Genomic DNA, 15,732 nt, shown 5'->3' on the forward strand with positions numbered 1-15,732 from the left:
TATCAAATGCTGGGAAACAGGTCATACAAGTTTCTCTACAATCACAAAAACAACCAATGCATTTAACATAAAAGAAGTCTGAAAAATAAACAAATATTTGCAGCTCTAAGCTTAGGAAAAAAGTGTAGCTGTAAGAACTTCAAATGTATGTAATGTTGATTTGTGTTTAGAACAAAATTGATTCATATTAATGAGTTTTTCTACTGCAGTTCTGCAAGGGACAACAATCCTCCCGTTAGCTGATCTTACTCTGGTTTTCAGGAACTATGCTCATGAATTTTACCCTCTGGACCCTGCCAGCCAAGGCCCAGGCACAGTCCTAATGGCTCTCTGATCTTTTCGTCCACAAGTCATCCTACTGAATTTGACTCACTGGTCCCAGTATACCCACTTTTCTCCATGCCAAAGGAATTCCAACTGGCCAGTCCAGCCACCTGGCAGCTATTTGTGGCTCCTTTGTAATGAACACAATCATGTCCATTTAAACAACTATATTAAAAAATATATTCTATACCATGGCAATTTCAATTAAAATATGTAAAGAACTTATTATCCTTTTTCTCTCATGACTGGTAAAATCAGCAATTTGTCAATATTATGAATCATTCAAAAGATGCGATTTCATTTGCAAAGAAAACCAGTGGCACATTATCACATGGGTAATGATGTGGCAGAGCACAAATTAGCAGGGATAAGTAATAAACAGCTATTTAGTTTTCGCAGCACAGTCTATTACACTGTCAAGTTTAAATGCCTTTTGGGTAAGAACACACAGGCCCATAAATGTGGTATTTAAAGGAGCAGATAAAGGAAATAGTGTGAAATGAAGTGAAAATGAACAACAGTTCAACGACTATAGTAGGTTGGGCTCAGTTCCTAAGAGCACTGATCATTGCAAGAGCATGGAGGTGTGCAAGCCCTTCCAGGGAAAATCATGGAAATTAGCACCCCCACCATTATAAATAGTCCTGGTCAGTGATCTAGGACTTCCTGGAAACACTAAAATATCAGCTTCAACTCTCAGAGATGCATTTTATTGTATGCTTATATAGTATTTTGTGCATACTGAAGTGTTCTCGTTCTTGAGGGGAAAAGAAATCCGTCCAGAATGTTGGTGCTATTGCAGAGCTTCTTAAAAAGGAGCCATCTTCATCCTATTTATCTATCTTTTTTTTTATATATCCTATATGTGACTACATTGCAGTGATTGGGGTGAAGTTATTAATACATTCATAAGTGAAATGTTCTCCGTTTATAAATCAGGCTGGATATGATCAAGTTTAGGTCTTGGAGGGAAACTTACACAAACCAAAGCTGCACTCACTAACCTGCACTAACCTCACTAACACTCACATCACACAGGGAGGGGCAGATCTTGAGGCTCACACAGATGAATGTCCAGTGTCAAAAAAACTTCAGTACCAGCAGTGCAGGTGCAACTAAGGGTGAAATACGTGCAGTTCAGCAGGGTCAGAGCTCAATCCCCATATTCCAGGATTTATGCAAAGGTCTATTCACTCCATCTCCACACAACCTCAACTTCTCTCACCTTTGCAAATGTACCTCTGACATCTTTCTTGAAAATACCCACTGGGATTTGTAAATGGAGGTGTTGAGCTGCTAACTTACATATTTATTTTATTAATTTTAATGGCATTAAGCTGCTTTTAAAGGTCAAACCTCCTTGGTAAGATTCTTTACTTGGGCTATTTCAGCACTGTGCATGCTCTGAAAAATGCCTCTAACATTTACAAATCTGATAGAAGTTTATTCCTACTAACTCTGCTTATCCTGCAGCTACCAGCGTCTCAGTTTGGGGTGGGGACTGGTTTAATACCACCCTACTTGTACAGTGATGCTGGAGGGTAAACACCACTCACCTCTGGTATCCAAACACCCCCCTCACCACAAATCCTGCACTGAACACCATCCCAAGGAAGGTCCAGCACCCTTCAAGACTAGATTTTACTTTTTAGCAATGTATTTTCTCTGTCTTGTCTAATCCTGTTAAGCACTTCCTGAAACACAGTGGAAGTGTTGACTCATGAAGAACAACAGTTACCTTCTGCTCAGCTCCATTTCCAATAAAATTAACGAAAAATGAGTCTACCTGTGTCATTCCTGCAAATAAATATGCTTAAGCAACAATTAACAGGTGATTTGACCCCCAGACTGTTCACTAACTTTGCCACCTATTTCTGAAAACTAAAAAGAAACAAGAAACACACAGGTATTAAAACACCAGTAGGAAAAGTTACACTGAAAATATTGGCTTGACTCTGGTTTCTACATCTTAGCACATTTCTGAGATCTGTTGTGACACGGCATTAAGGAAAACACAAATTTTGATGATTTTTTTTTCCCAAAAGAAGTGCACTGAAATAGATCTGGACTTTTACAGAAGCCAGTCATCTGCCTAAATCCCAGTTAATGTAAATGGCACTTAAGCTACAAACTGGGCTTAAAAAAAAAGGAGAGGGGAGAAGAAAGAAAGAAAATCAGACATTCATTTGAACAGCTCCACAAAGAGCTTAAAATTAACAGAGCTTATTTTGATTTCTTAATTTACATAAGTACATTTGATTCCAATTTAGTTAACAGCAGCTAGAAAGTAGAACTTCATCTAGGTTGGTTATTGTCACTGCCTTCCTAACAAAATGAGTTTTAGTCAAAGGGAAGAACCTCGAGCTTACACATGTAACAAAACAATGCAGAGAATTGATGAGCCAAAGGATTACTCACCGAGTTGAAATTGTGATAAATGTAAATACATTTTCCATTTAACTGTTCTAAGACCTGTAAGAGACTTGGCCCTCTTGCCTGGGACACTGATCCAGAGCAGATTCTTCTTCCCTGATTTATTGTATTTGCATTGAAACAGATTACTGAGACAAAAATTAAAAATTCCGCCGTCTTTCTCCTCTCCTTTTATCTGATGAAAGGAATGTTTACCTTTGTATTCTTCTTTGTACAAACAAAATTATTCTAATAAAACTGCTAAGGGACCTGCCAGGAGAGGACTCATTACCTTCTGTCTTTCTACACAGAATTTTAATGGAGACTCTCAAATGGGCACATCATAATCTACATAAGTGCATTAACGGAACTTAAATTTGATGGTGAGAAGAAAATAAATCAGCCATAAATACCTGTTTAATGCAGTGATCCCCTAAAATAACTTGTGAAAGCAAAATAGAAATAAAATGAAGAGTGGCTAAAAAGTAAATGAAAATCGACATATAATAGCAGGTTTTCTGCATCATACAAACCATAACAATCCATCCCTAAATGATAATTGATGAAATTTACACCAAACACCTTCCCTGTTTTCCTTTATAAAGAACTCTAAAGCTTTAATTTCTGCATTTCAGGATGTGAAAGGAAAATATTCCTCTCAGATGAATGCTAAAGATAAGTTCAGTTCTGAAATAACATTGGAGTAAAGCTTGTTCTGAAAGTGAGGAAAAGCTACTGATATTTAAGGAAGAATAGGAATTTCCTGCAATGGAATCCAGAAATGGAGCCTAAAGATCTCTGCAGTGGACTGGGAAGAACCACCTGTCAATCTCAGAGCATTTTGTGTCCAGCATCCCCTAAGTCAAAGCTTTTAAAAAACATTTGCATTTAAATTTTCCACACATTAAATCTAAAAGCATTAACATTTCCTGAACAATGTGTAATTCTGATTTAAATGCAGACACGATGTATTGCAGATTTAAGGATTACTACAGACATTCATCTCTATGAGGCAGCAAAATTAAACGTATTATAATTCCCAATTTGTCCCCAGAAGAGGAACATGCTGCATTGTCTATGCAAATGTCTTTGCCTGTCAGCTAGAGAAAAGATTTCACTGTAAGTAAAAAAGCCAAAACAACCCCATGCCTCCAAACAACACCTAGAAAAGCATCACACACTTTAATTTTGGATGCATTTGTTGCTCAAAACACACATTTTTTGAATATTCCCAAGTTTTACCCCACGCAACCCATGAGGGTTTTATGATGACTTTAATGGAAATGGTATCGAACACAAAACCAGACAGGACAAACCAAAAACAAGCTGCAGATACAAAGCCTCAGTAATCAGCTGTTCATGCATAAAATATCTCCCATCTTTGATTTCTGAAGTTCATACTTGTAGCCAAGCCCACTTTGGACAGCAACCCCTGTTCAGGCCTCTGCCATGACCAACTCAACAGGTACCTGAGGAACACTCCCAGTTCATAGCTCTGTCCAAGCTCTGCCCTGACTGTTACTGAGATGAAAAAGATAAATTTTTCAAAACCACAGCATAATCACAGGAAGCCAAATAAGGAACCCAACTCTGTCATTCTCTGGGCCAGCAACAGAAGACTTCAATGCACCACCTGCCCTATTCTCCTCTGCCAAGCAGCAGGAACCTCTCTCATTTCTGATGTCGCACTTTTACAGTGAAGGCGACAGTCTTTAACCAAACATGAAGTCCTTGTTCTCAGGTTCATGACTGTCAACATGTGTGGGCAGAAATCCTGAAATCCAGCAGCTCCAGAAATAAAAGTTGTGTCATTCACAGGTTTAGACTTGAAAGAAATAATCAGCTTCTAACTGCACAGATCCCTCATTTCTGCACGGCAGCAACAACGGCTGCAGTATTTCTGTTAATCAGTTGTGGTAAATCCTCATTCTCACATTAGCTGCTCACAACAAATAAGAGGAAGAACTACACACACAGGTCCAACTTTCAGCTTTATCCTTTTCAATTCAATTTTTTATTGGAAGAAGCACATTCTAGTAGACTATGTGTAGTGTCAAGCCTGATATCAAACAGAGAAATGTGTCATCTCCACCTGAGGAGGAAAATCCTGGAGAAGGTGGTCTTTAACCAACTCAGGTGCCAGGCTGGAATTGAGGGCATCAGGTGATGGTACCTATTGCCACATACCCCCAGCTGATGCTGGTTCAAGTCTCCCTCTCTGCACCTTCACCCTTGAGTGCTGGTTGCACTCTTCCCATCATCTCGACAGTGGCTCTCCGGAGTTCAGAGACCTTTTGGAAGCCTCCTGCTCCACAGCTACCAGTTCAGAAAGATGAGATCAATCACAGGATGATCTTTCCAAAATAAATGGAAACTGTGCATAACATTCCTTCCCTTGAAATCGAGAGGGTTTCAGTGTCTTCCTCTGGCACCTTTCTGTTGATCTCTGTCCTTTTCATCCTCGGTTTGTCCTTGAATTCAGTTGATGCTACTTCGTTTTCTGAATGACAAATAGCCCACTGCATCCTGGCGCAGGAATTTCTTCAGATTTATTTATGCAACTGTTTTGGATCTACTGTACTCCAAATAAATATTAATACACAGTTTAAATATAAAAATCTAAATACATACTAAACATGCAGACTCTATGAAATAGGAGTAAAATAAACGAACCCATTTATAATCCATTTATACAGGTCCATGTTTGTATTTACTGCTCTCTTCTCTCAAAAAACCAAACCCAAAACACAACCTCAAAATTGCATTAAGAAATCAGGAAAAATGTACTACTCCAAAACGGAGTATTTTGGCAGGGAACAACAGCTGTGGGAAGTGCTTGAAGGAGAAACTGTTGACTGAGGCAGAGCACCAAATGGAGCTGTCTCCTTTCCGTTCAACAGTGAGGCACAGCCTTCTAAGGGGACACAATTTGCAGACTTTTGAAATCTGTTGCTCTCCTTCTCTGGAAAGCATCACTGTTTTGAAGGACACAATCTTACTCTGTGAAAATAAGAAATCATGACTTTGTAGCACATTTTTACTAACACAAAGATCAGGGAACTAGTAGAGAGATTGTTTCTTAGATACCTTGAGGTGGTAGTTTTGACAAATGGCTTCTGATGCACTTGTGAGACAGAGATTTCAGTTTTCCCCACACACAGGCCTAATTAACACATTAATGAAGGCTATGGCTATAAAGGAATACCAGGGCTGTCTCTGCTAAACCTCCTTGAAACTCAGGCACAGAAAAACAAACATTGCCTTCCATATAAATGGCTGCTTTAGGAGCCATTACTGATTAATCCTGCGTATTCCCTCGCAGCTTCTGATGCCAAAGAAATGTTACCACAAGGGTTTGTTTGCACAGCTTCGGCAATGAGAGTAATCCACCAAGTATCCCACACAATACTCAGGTAGAGCAGGTAAGAATTAATTGGTACCTTCCCCCCCCCCCCCGCCCCCCCAGATTTCTGATGCTGAAACGGTTTTTCCCTTCATTGAACCAGCTCGGCCTAGACGGGCTTGTCCCGCAGTGACATGTATATTGAATACAAATCAGACAGCAGAGCTTTAAATCTGTGTTGCAGCTCTCATTTCCAATTCGAGAACTGTACTATAATCATAAGCTTCTGGTGGATGAAAGGAAATCAGCTCTCTGAATATTAGCTAATGCCACATTTGCAAGTCCTGAAGAGATCTGTGCTGTTTAAAAAAAAAAAAAAAAAAAAAAAAAGATCATTTCTCGTGAACCTATATATATGAATCGCTTTGTACTGCTCAACTGATAGAAGCGATGCCTGTGCTGGGATTAAACCCTTTTCATCATAAAACCTCATCTGGTTCGGAGTCCAAGTCCATCAAACCTTTTCCCTTTAAAGTCCCGCCTTTGATTCTACATCAATTTATTCAAACCGCAGCTGGGTGGCTGAAAACGAAAGGACAGCATCATTTAAACCAACCATGTTCCTAACTTGAAAGAAGGACTATAATTAAAAAAATGGGCATAAAAGAATGGAAATGGGATAATATTTTTTAATGGTAGTTCAAAGGCCGACAGATGTCAGAGCCTTTGAAGATGTCAGTACACTGAGCAAGGAGTTGCCATTAAATAGTTTGCCTGAGAGGTGAAGCAGCTTTTTAATGACTGAAAAAGCCCTTGCAGACACATCCTTGTGTTTTTAATTTGTCAGAGTTTCTGCAGTATTTTCTGATTAATGACACATGATTATAACTGCATAGCACACATTTTTGTACTTTGTTAAATGAATACTTTATTCCACATTCCTTCAGTGCCAGATAAAAACAGGAAAGCTTTACTACAGAGTCCAAAACTATTCAGATTGCTCAAATATTTATGGTAATTTGAGGGGATTGGCCAGATCCAGAGCTTCTATGTGTTGCTACCTTTTGTTCTTTAATGGAGCTATTACTACTGCCACCACAATGTGTATGCATTAAGTGAGCATGTGACCCAGTAATGCATTGTGCCCTTCTTGTGCCCTAAACAATCAGAGCTTTCATAATTCACTGATGAACAGTCATCAAATCAAAATAACATTTAGAAAAATCCCAGGGTTGATCCTGAACAATACAAACAATGGCTGCCAATGTACTGTAAGTGGAAAATAACTTTTCCAAGGCAAAAAGCATATTGCTAGGAAACATCATGTTCAGAAGAAAAACATCAATATTTAGAAATGCAGATAAAGTCCCCATCTTGGGCTGAGAAGATGCTCCTGCAACATCCTTCATCTCTCTCTTAACATATGCAAATTATTTCTATTTTCCCCATGAATGGAAAATGTAGTAGCCTGAAACACAGGGACAATTTCTTTTGCTGCCAGGAATAAGCTCTCCCATCACTACAACAGCCTTTCATGGATGCTTGCCAAGCTGAGCAGGTACAGCCCAGGGACAGCCCAGCCCTGGGCAAGGACAGGAAAAGCCAGCACTGTGTGCCCTGCCTTGTATCACACCTCAGAGCATCACCCACATGAGAACACAGTCATTACAAGGGAATTTGATTAATGTGCTGCTCCTTCTACTCTTCCAGCCTACATTCAGCTTGTAATTGGATCATAAATAGAAATGTGATGGACTCAGCTAAAAGCGTGCAGAGATTCGAGGTACTGTAGCAGAGCTTTGTGAAATGAGTTGCTGTTCTGCCTTGAACACTGACATGATTTCAGAAGTAGGAATATTTGGCTTGTTGCAATCCATATCCATCAGGAATCTCTCCGCAACACCGCCATCAGGAACCTCCTGGAGGGCAGAGAGGTGACTCTGGACACTCACTGCTCCATGGATCTGCAGCGGGAGATGAAGGAAGCGTGAGCCAGGGGTGTTCTGCTGTGTGTCCCAAACACTGCACAGTTATCCCACTGCAAAAGCAAGCACTTCAAAGTTTGAAAAGGAAAAGAACATGGCTGCAGAGAGAAAAACGTAATTCTGAAATGGAATTCTCCCACATGTATTTATGGAATGAAAACAGAGCCCTGCTAGGAAAAAACATGGCTGTTTTAGGATTCCACTATAAAGAACACAGAGAATTGTGCTACTCTCAGTACAAACAACTGTAATCCCATTCCCAACCACCTGCAGCCTTCCTTCTGGAGTCATTCCAAAGTTACCTTCAAAGACAGTTTCATTTAAAAAGCAAAACAAACCCTAACCTACCACACATCATTAGACCACTTGACTTTATCACAAATCTCACGTAGATTTGAAAACTCAGTCTGAATTAATGTTACATTGCACACTTTTGCCACTTTTCCTAGGAAACAAATGACACATGGGAGTAGCCAGGAAGCTGCTCAGCAGGATGGGGTGGAGCAGCCACTGGGAACACCCATCAACCAGAGAGGAGCTCAGGAGTTGGGCAGATCCTGGATACCCGGGGTGCTCAGCAGGGGTGTTGAGACAGGGGCACGCTCTGGATGGAATAAAGCAAAGGAGCAAAATCTACACATCCAAAAGGCCCTTGATGTCATCACTGTACCGAAATCTGTTCAAAATGCAGTTATTATTTTGGCACTGTGGTAAAAATATCAGAATAAAATGTTGCATTTCAAGCAGTTACATCTGAGCTGAAATAAACCTTTAGAGAACAAAGAAAAGGCACTTCTCTAAGCTGTGGACCTTCTACAGAATTCCAAATTATTTATACAAACTAAAGGAATATTACTCACAAAAGATGCATCAGAATTCTGAATAAACATTATAAAATTCTTCTAAAATGGGAAATATCAGACATCCTGAAAATATTGTTTTGCTGCAAGCCCCATAGAAACAGACAAAGCTGAGCCATTCAGACTCTATCCATTAGAGGGCAATAATACATATACACACACTCATACACATAGATATACACAAACACACTCCCTCACGCATCCCAAACTGACTTTAGCCATAAAAAATTAGTATTTTCTCTCTAATATTACCAATGGTACATTGACAGCTTGGGTCTTGTTCCCGCCACTCCCCTGCACTCCCCAACAACAGCATCCAACAAATAAAAGGTACAATAACAAATTATTCTTCAAATTTGCTTTCCCACGAGGAAATCCGTGCAATTCACAGCTTCAGAAGGCTTCCAGTTAGTTATTATTAAACTTGAGTAGGCCAAACAACCAGCATGTCTGTAAGCATGGAAATCATTACAGGGGTTCCCAAACTTTGAACAGACAAAAACGTTCTTCACGTGCTCATCTCCCTCCTCAGTCAAACACTTTTCATGCGGTCACCTTTGATAACAGCAGCCACTGCAGACATGGCAAGGGGCCAGCACACTTCAGATGTCTCTTAGAGCTACAGAAAAATCATGGAAAGGCATTTTTTTATGTTATTAGAGCCATTCAAAGGAGGCAGCTCACGTGCTATGTCTTCTGCTTCTCTGCTCCCACCATGCCAACCTGCAGAGAAACCAGCTGATAAACCTTGTTTATCTGAGGTCCCCAACTTTCTGCTGCCACCACTTCCAGCATCTCACAAGCACAATTATGATACCAGCTCGCTGGGACAGGAACTGTCTGTTGTTCCATGTTTTCACTAACACAACATAGACCCCCGAGAGGATTCCAGCAATACAAATAATTACCAGCAGCCCCTAAACTACTGCTTGTCAACATCTCATTAGCTACAGGACTGCTGGAGTTCACAGGGACACACAGGCAGCTGGATCAGTCACTTAATGACCAGTAATTCCTGTAAGCATCCACACTCCATTGATTTGTGTTTGGGGTGGCATTTCTCCTTTTGTTTGTTTGTGAGCTTTTTGCTTGTTTCTGTTTTGTTTGGGTTTTTAAAAACATATTACTCTGCAATTACCAACCCCTACTCCCTTAAAAACAGAAATTCACATAACAATTTCGTCTACCAGCTTACTGTTTTCATCCGCTGCTGAATAAATATTAATTTTATATTAAACAAGAGGTTTAATTGAAGATCTGAATCAAACTTCTTAAGGTCCAAGATGAAGATGTAGAGTAACATACTGGTACTGTTGCTATCCCACACAGGACACAGGTGCCCTCCAGAAATCCCTAAGGATACCAAATACAGCAGGAGAAGATGCAGCTTCCTTCAAATCTTCCAGCTTCTGTTTGCAGCAGCTGCCTTTCCAAAAATCACTCTCTTTTCTAAATTCACTTTACAGATGCCAATACAGCAGAAAGCAGAGACTACAAAAGAACTCAAGCTGTCAGAGACAACTTTAGAAGAATTGTATCACCCGTGTGGAAGACGGAGTTCACTCTTCGTGCAATTTTCAGATCTGTTTCAAGTGAAAACACTTGTGTCAGGGGGTTTTGTCCTTTTTTTAGACTTTTTTTTTTTTTTTTTTTAAATATGAACTCTGAAGAACAACTCTAAAACCTGAAAATGGAATATTCACGATCAGGCCAATATTTTAGGGGTCAAAAGTAAAGTTTTCTTATTTGCAGTGTTTTAGAAGGACTTTCAGACATATGAATACAAATTACTCAGAGATATGTAATTGCAGTTTGAAATATATCATTATTTCCATAAAACAGAAATCTACAGCATCCCTGACATCGATTTCTGTCATTTTGTCATGATAAACACTCAGGTATTAAGTACCTTCCACATCATGCACCCAGGCATGATTCCAATTAGTGCTGAATAGAAGACAAAATGTCAGCTTAATAAGCTTCAATTTGCAGAGTCTTTGAACATGCGATGATATCATCACTTTGCCAATCATTTCTTGTACTTTGGCTTCTTTTTTTCCATCTCACCCTCCCTGTCAAAAGGAAGTCTTTCAAATCCACAGAAAGGGAAGACATGAACAATGTCAGTCATTGGTCTGACTGAGCTAAAAGATCCAAAAATGACTCCCCAATACATCAACAGAGAACTGTGATGTGCACAATATTCTCTCAAAGCTAATTTGCTGCCAACATGTAGAGTAATTGGGGGAAAAAAGTCTACTTTAAAGTCATACTGTGAAAAATATTTTCTTGCATGAAATCAACACTAAAGACCTTAAATCACTGTCACAGTCTGTGCCACTCGTTCAGATGAAGAAACAGTTTTTATTCAGGTAAGGTGACAATCATTTCTTCAAAGGTGACTGGGCCAAGGAACAGCTCTGCTGTCTCACTCCGTACTGAAAATCATCACTGTATTTTAAATTAATGGATTTTATTTCTGATTTGTTTCGTAAGAAGAAAGGAAGTTTTCCAAGAAGAAAAAGACAAATTTCAGAGAAAGCATTCACAGTTCTGTGAGCTCAAATGTCTGAGGCCAGCACAAGCCCACAGCCCTCAGCTGAGGACTCACAATGTTTTCTCTATCTGGAATATCCTCAAATGCAGAACCTAAAATCCCTGCTCTTATCTGGGTGTGAAGGAAAACAGAAACACCAAACGGCAGCAGAAAAGACAAGAGACAATGAATCAGGATGGGAAGTGTGGAGCAATACCAAGGACTGTGTGGACTCTGCAGGGCTGTGCCAGGGCAGCTGCTCCTGCCTGAGAGCCCACAGCAGAGCCCCAGTTCTGAGAAGGGGATAGGAAATGGGATCTCCTGAGCTGAATCCCTGAGGATGTGGTTGCCCCATGGGCTGCATCACCCAGGTCCAACACAATTCTTGGCACTGCACTGCGCTGTCCCATTTCCCTGGCTTGCACATCCCACAGAACCCAGTCAGGAGCCCTTTGCTAGCACCTCTTTGTTACTCATGGCTCGGAACTGGCACGGGACAAACCCCAGCCCACCCTGTGTGGGGTGTGGCATGCCCAAAGTCGGTGCTCTGGAGGGAAAGGGACTGGAGCAGCTCGGAAGGGCAGGATCTGAGCTTCCTGGAGCTGGGAGCACACACCGGGCATGGCACTGGTGTGGGAGCAGGGCTGAAAGAGTGCAGAGCATTTGGCTGCCCCTCCATGGGATGGGATAGCAAATTCCATACTTCTGAGGCAGCAAAGACTTTGAGGAGCTGCTACAGATGCCGGGGTTGGGCCAGTGGGGAAACAGCTGCAGAGATTTTACTGGTGAAATACTCAGCCCTGTGTCTGTGCCAGCAACATCATCCCAGACCCGCAGAGAACCCACCACGGGGGCCTGGGGCTTCTCCCCCTCGCAGCTCCCGTCTGTGAAACAGAGGAAAACAGAGGAGCCTCCCATTTTTCTTCCTGGCTAAAGCAGCATGTGGAGGAACAGGCAGAGCGGTGGTGGGGCACGCAGGGCAGTGCAATTTGCAATAAGCATCTCAGCTGCAATTTGTTACTGGTTTTCCACTTGAAGGTTCCTTTATAACACTTTAATGTGGGAGCGTGTGGAGCTGTATGGATGGGCTCATATTTCTCAGCTGACATATCTTCAGCCAAAGCATGTCAGCTACAGGAGAGGGCAAGGCTTTGCACTGGCTCTGGGATTTCTTCTTCCCCCATCAGAAACCACATAAAAGAAAAACACAAATAAATCAGCTCTCCAAAATCACTATTTATTACCTCATCATGAAACCGTCTACTGGACCCTGCAGTGGTATTGAGTAATATCATTACTTAAACCATAAAGAGGCTGTATTTATTACTCAAAATTGGGAAAATTAGCATCCATATGGATCTTATTGTTTTACGAGCAGTATCGCTGCCAAAACAAGTGGTGTTAACATTCCAAACTACAGATTGTCACCATTTCTCACCCAGTGTCTCATTCTCTCACTTGGTATTTAAAATACCTTTGAATTGAGGAACTGAGCAGATCATAGAATCTCTTCTATCAATATATATATCATTTAACAGCCAGACTACTGTTCAAAACTTGATTTATGGTGGCAGTGAGTGAATGGAATTAACATCTGATGACCTAAGGAAGAGAGACTAAATTGATTTTGGATAATCTTTCTTTAGAAAAGGGATGAGAGAAAAAGAACACTCTAAGAAATTTAACTGCTTAATTTGCAATACATAGCACCTTAGTAGGCAATCACAGACAGGACATCCTAACCTCCATCCCTGGAAAAATGATGGCGTAAAACTCCATGAAATTAATTTCCAGGCACAGGAAGAATAAAAGCGTCACTGGAAACAGCAAGCAAGATAAACCAGGGCAAAGCAGGCTTGAATAAAGTGATTGTCTTCTGCAGTGGAAGGGGAGAAGTGTCAGTGTCACTTACCTTGATTTTAGCAAGGTTTTGATACACAAACTGAAGGAACACGGACTGGAGGGGTGTCCTATAGTGTGAGCAGAGAACTCACAGGACCACGGGGCTTGAAGAGGAGGAGTCAAGAGCCAGCCAACAAGTGGCACTTCTCAAAGTTCAAATGGGGCTGGTACAGCTGAACACCTGCTCCAAAGCCCTGGATGACAGTGACCCTGTGACAGCGACCCTGTGCCATACTGTGGATGGCATTTCCTGGGGAAAGCAGTCAGTATGGAGAGCAGGGTGCCAACCACAGGGACCTCAAACCCTGCAAGCTGAGGAATGGGCCACCAGGACCTGCAGGGAAATCACCAAACCAGGTTTATTCAGCCTGGAGAACTAAACACCAAAGATTTGCTGTCTTCAACTGAGCGTAAGGAATTGTGGAGAAGGCAGAGGCAGACTCTTCTTGAAGGAAGGGCAAGAACCTACAGATCCAAATTTTAACAACAGATATTCCAGCTGGATATAAAGGAAAAGGAATTCCACGCTGGATTGGTAAAGCACTGGAGCATATGGCTCAAGAAGGCCGTGAAATCTCCACCAGTGCAGGTTTTTCAAAACTCAGCTGGACTTAGCCCTGAGCAACATGATGTGGTTTTGAAGTCAGACCTGCTTTGAGCAGGAGGTTGGGCATGGTGACCTCCAGAGGTCCTTCCAACTCAAATTATTCTGTGATGCTGTGAAAAAACTCCAGAATGAATGCTGGTCTCCCATTAGAGGATGTCCCTTCAGCACTCAGGGGAATGTTTGAAGCAGATGGCACTGCTGTTTTCCAAATTGCTGCACTTGTTCTATGGACTAGGAGAAGTCAACTTCCTTCTATTCAACAACTGTCTCAAACAAATTATAAGGTAACACTAAAAGGCAGTTTTCAAAAGAACTAAAAACTGTTAATAAAGTTGTGAGCAAGCATTCCCTCCTCTGTGCAGCAGACATTTACCGAATAGGTTTAGTTGTAATATTTGGAACAAGCCAATATCACAGAAACTACACTCTGAAGATTTAGACACAAGTGGAAGTAATATCAATAAGCAAATTCAAAGTCTGGCTTTGCCATACACCGATCTTCACATAGAAAGCACAAGCTCCTTCTGCTTCAAAATCAAGAGATTTTACTTTAAATTGACCATTTCTGCAGAATAACACAGCATTTTTGCCTCTCTGCTTAGAAACTACATTACACCACCTCAAATGCTGCAGTTACTACCTGTTTGTACATGCACCTGTTTGTACTTGATCGTTTCTGACTTCAGTATTTCTTTATGTAACTTTAATGTGAGCAATAATTCACACCACGTACAGCTTATTGTCTATTAGCGTTAATCATTCCTTGCAGCCATCACACAGAAACCCTGCTTGCAAAGCCACACCTAGTGGATGGCATAAAGATCCTTTACACCTCACTGATAAGCAAAACTGATCTCATTTCTATTCAGAGAAATTATTCTATGTTTATTAACATCTATGCGGGAAATAATCACTTTCTCTTAATCAAGGAGTGCTGGTATAAAATAAAATGACTGCCATATGACCTACCCCCTGCCCCTAGACAAGTGAAATTGTACACTCTACCTTCTCAGCTGTCAATATTTAAAATTAAACAAAAAGAATATAAAAACACTGATTGCAGTGTCATAATAACTACCAGATAAATTCAATTCCATATTATAGAAACAGAAAGTCCATTTTGCTGAAAAGAACTCCATCTCAGATTCAGAGTTCATATTATGTGATGAGCTAGTTTCTATGGCAACTGCTTTCTCTTTTACATACACTGTAGACAGCACAAAATGTCTGTTGTCTCCTAAGTTAACATTTTTAATCAGCAGATGACAATTTGTGCACTATTATGTATGGGTTCCAAAAATGTCTTTAAATATTTCAAGTGCTGCATGAAGTATAAAAGGAGAGAGTGAAGTCACACCTCCCACCCCAAATTCCTCACAATCCAATTTCAGTCCTAATCAAAAGAGTGAGAGTTGAGGAAAAATGTGGGAGACGCCAGAGATGATGACCCACTGTGGCACAAGGACACTTTGAAGGTTGTATGAAGTGAGGAAGTGGCAGATGTTTACAGCTGGATCAACAGGTGTTGGAAAGGTGTCCCAACCCAAGGCAGCAGCTCAGCCAGAGTGTGACACAGGACCACAAATGTGGCAAGGTGGCTCCACCTGAGCAGGGGAGGGGATGTGCTCAGGAGACCCAGACCCTGCTGGAGAGAACCCTGAGCCTGCACTGTCTGCTGCAGATCAGAGCAAAAGCTCATCTTTAACTCTTATCTCAAAGATTATCCCAATGCTGCAGCCCAAACTCTTCCCACAGCTCCCCTG

The 15,732-nt window shown here is 41.0% G+C and overlaps 1 protein-coding gene across 7 annotated transcripts in view; it reads right to left on the bottom strand.

Annotated features, from left to right (window-relative positions):
• The window catches only part of CEP112 (centrosomal protein 112), a 157,814-nt gene that overhangs the window by 65,355 nt on the left and 76,727 nt on the right, over window positions 1–15,732 (bottom strand). Inside the window, exon 22 of one of the 7 annotated variants that reach the window (XM_032129017.1) lies at window positions 4,721–8,043. The exons of the other annotated variants lie outside the window; for them this stretch is intronic. Coding sequence (XP_031984908.1) covers window positions 7,840–8,043 — 204 coding nt within the window. The 3' untranslated portion in view covers window positions 4,721–7,839. Of the gene's footprint in view, window positions 1–4,720; window positions 8,044–15,732 lie in introns of those variants that run through there. 7 annotated transcript variants of the gene reach the window in all.

Source organism: Corvus moneduloides, chromosome 19, assembly GCF_009650955.1.
Source record: "Corvus moneduloides isolate bCorMon1 chromosome 19, bCorMon1.pri, whole genome shotgun sequence".
Lineage (NCBI taxonomy): Eukaryota > Metazoa > Chordata > Aves > Passeriformes > Corvidae > Corvus > Corvus moneduloides.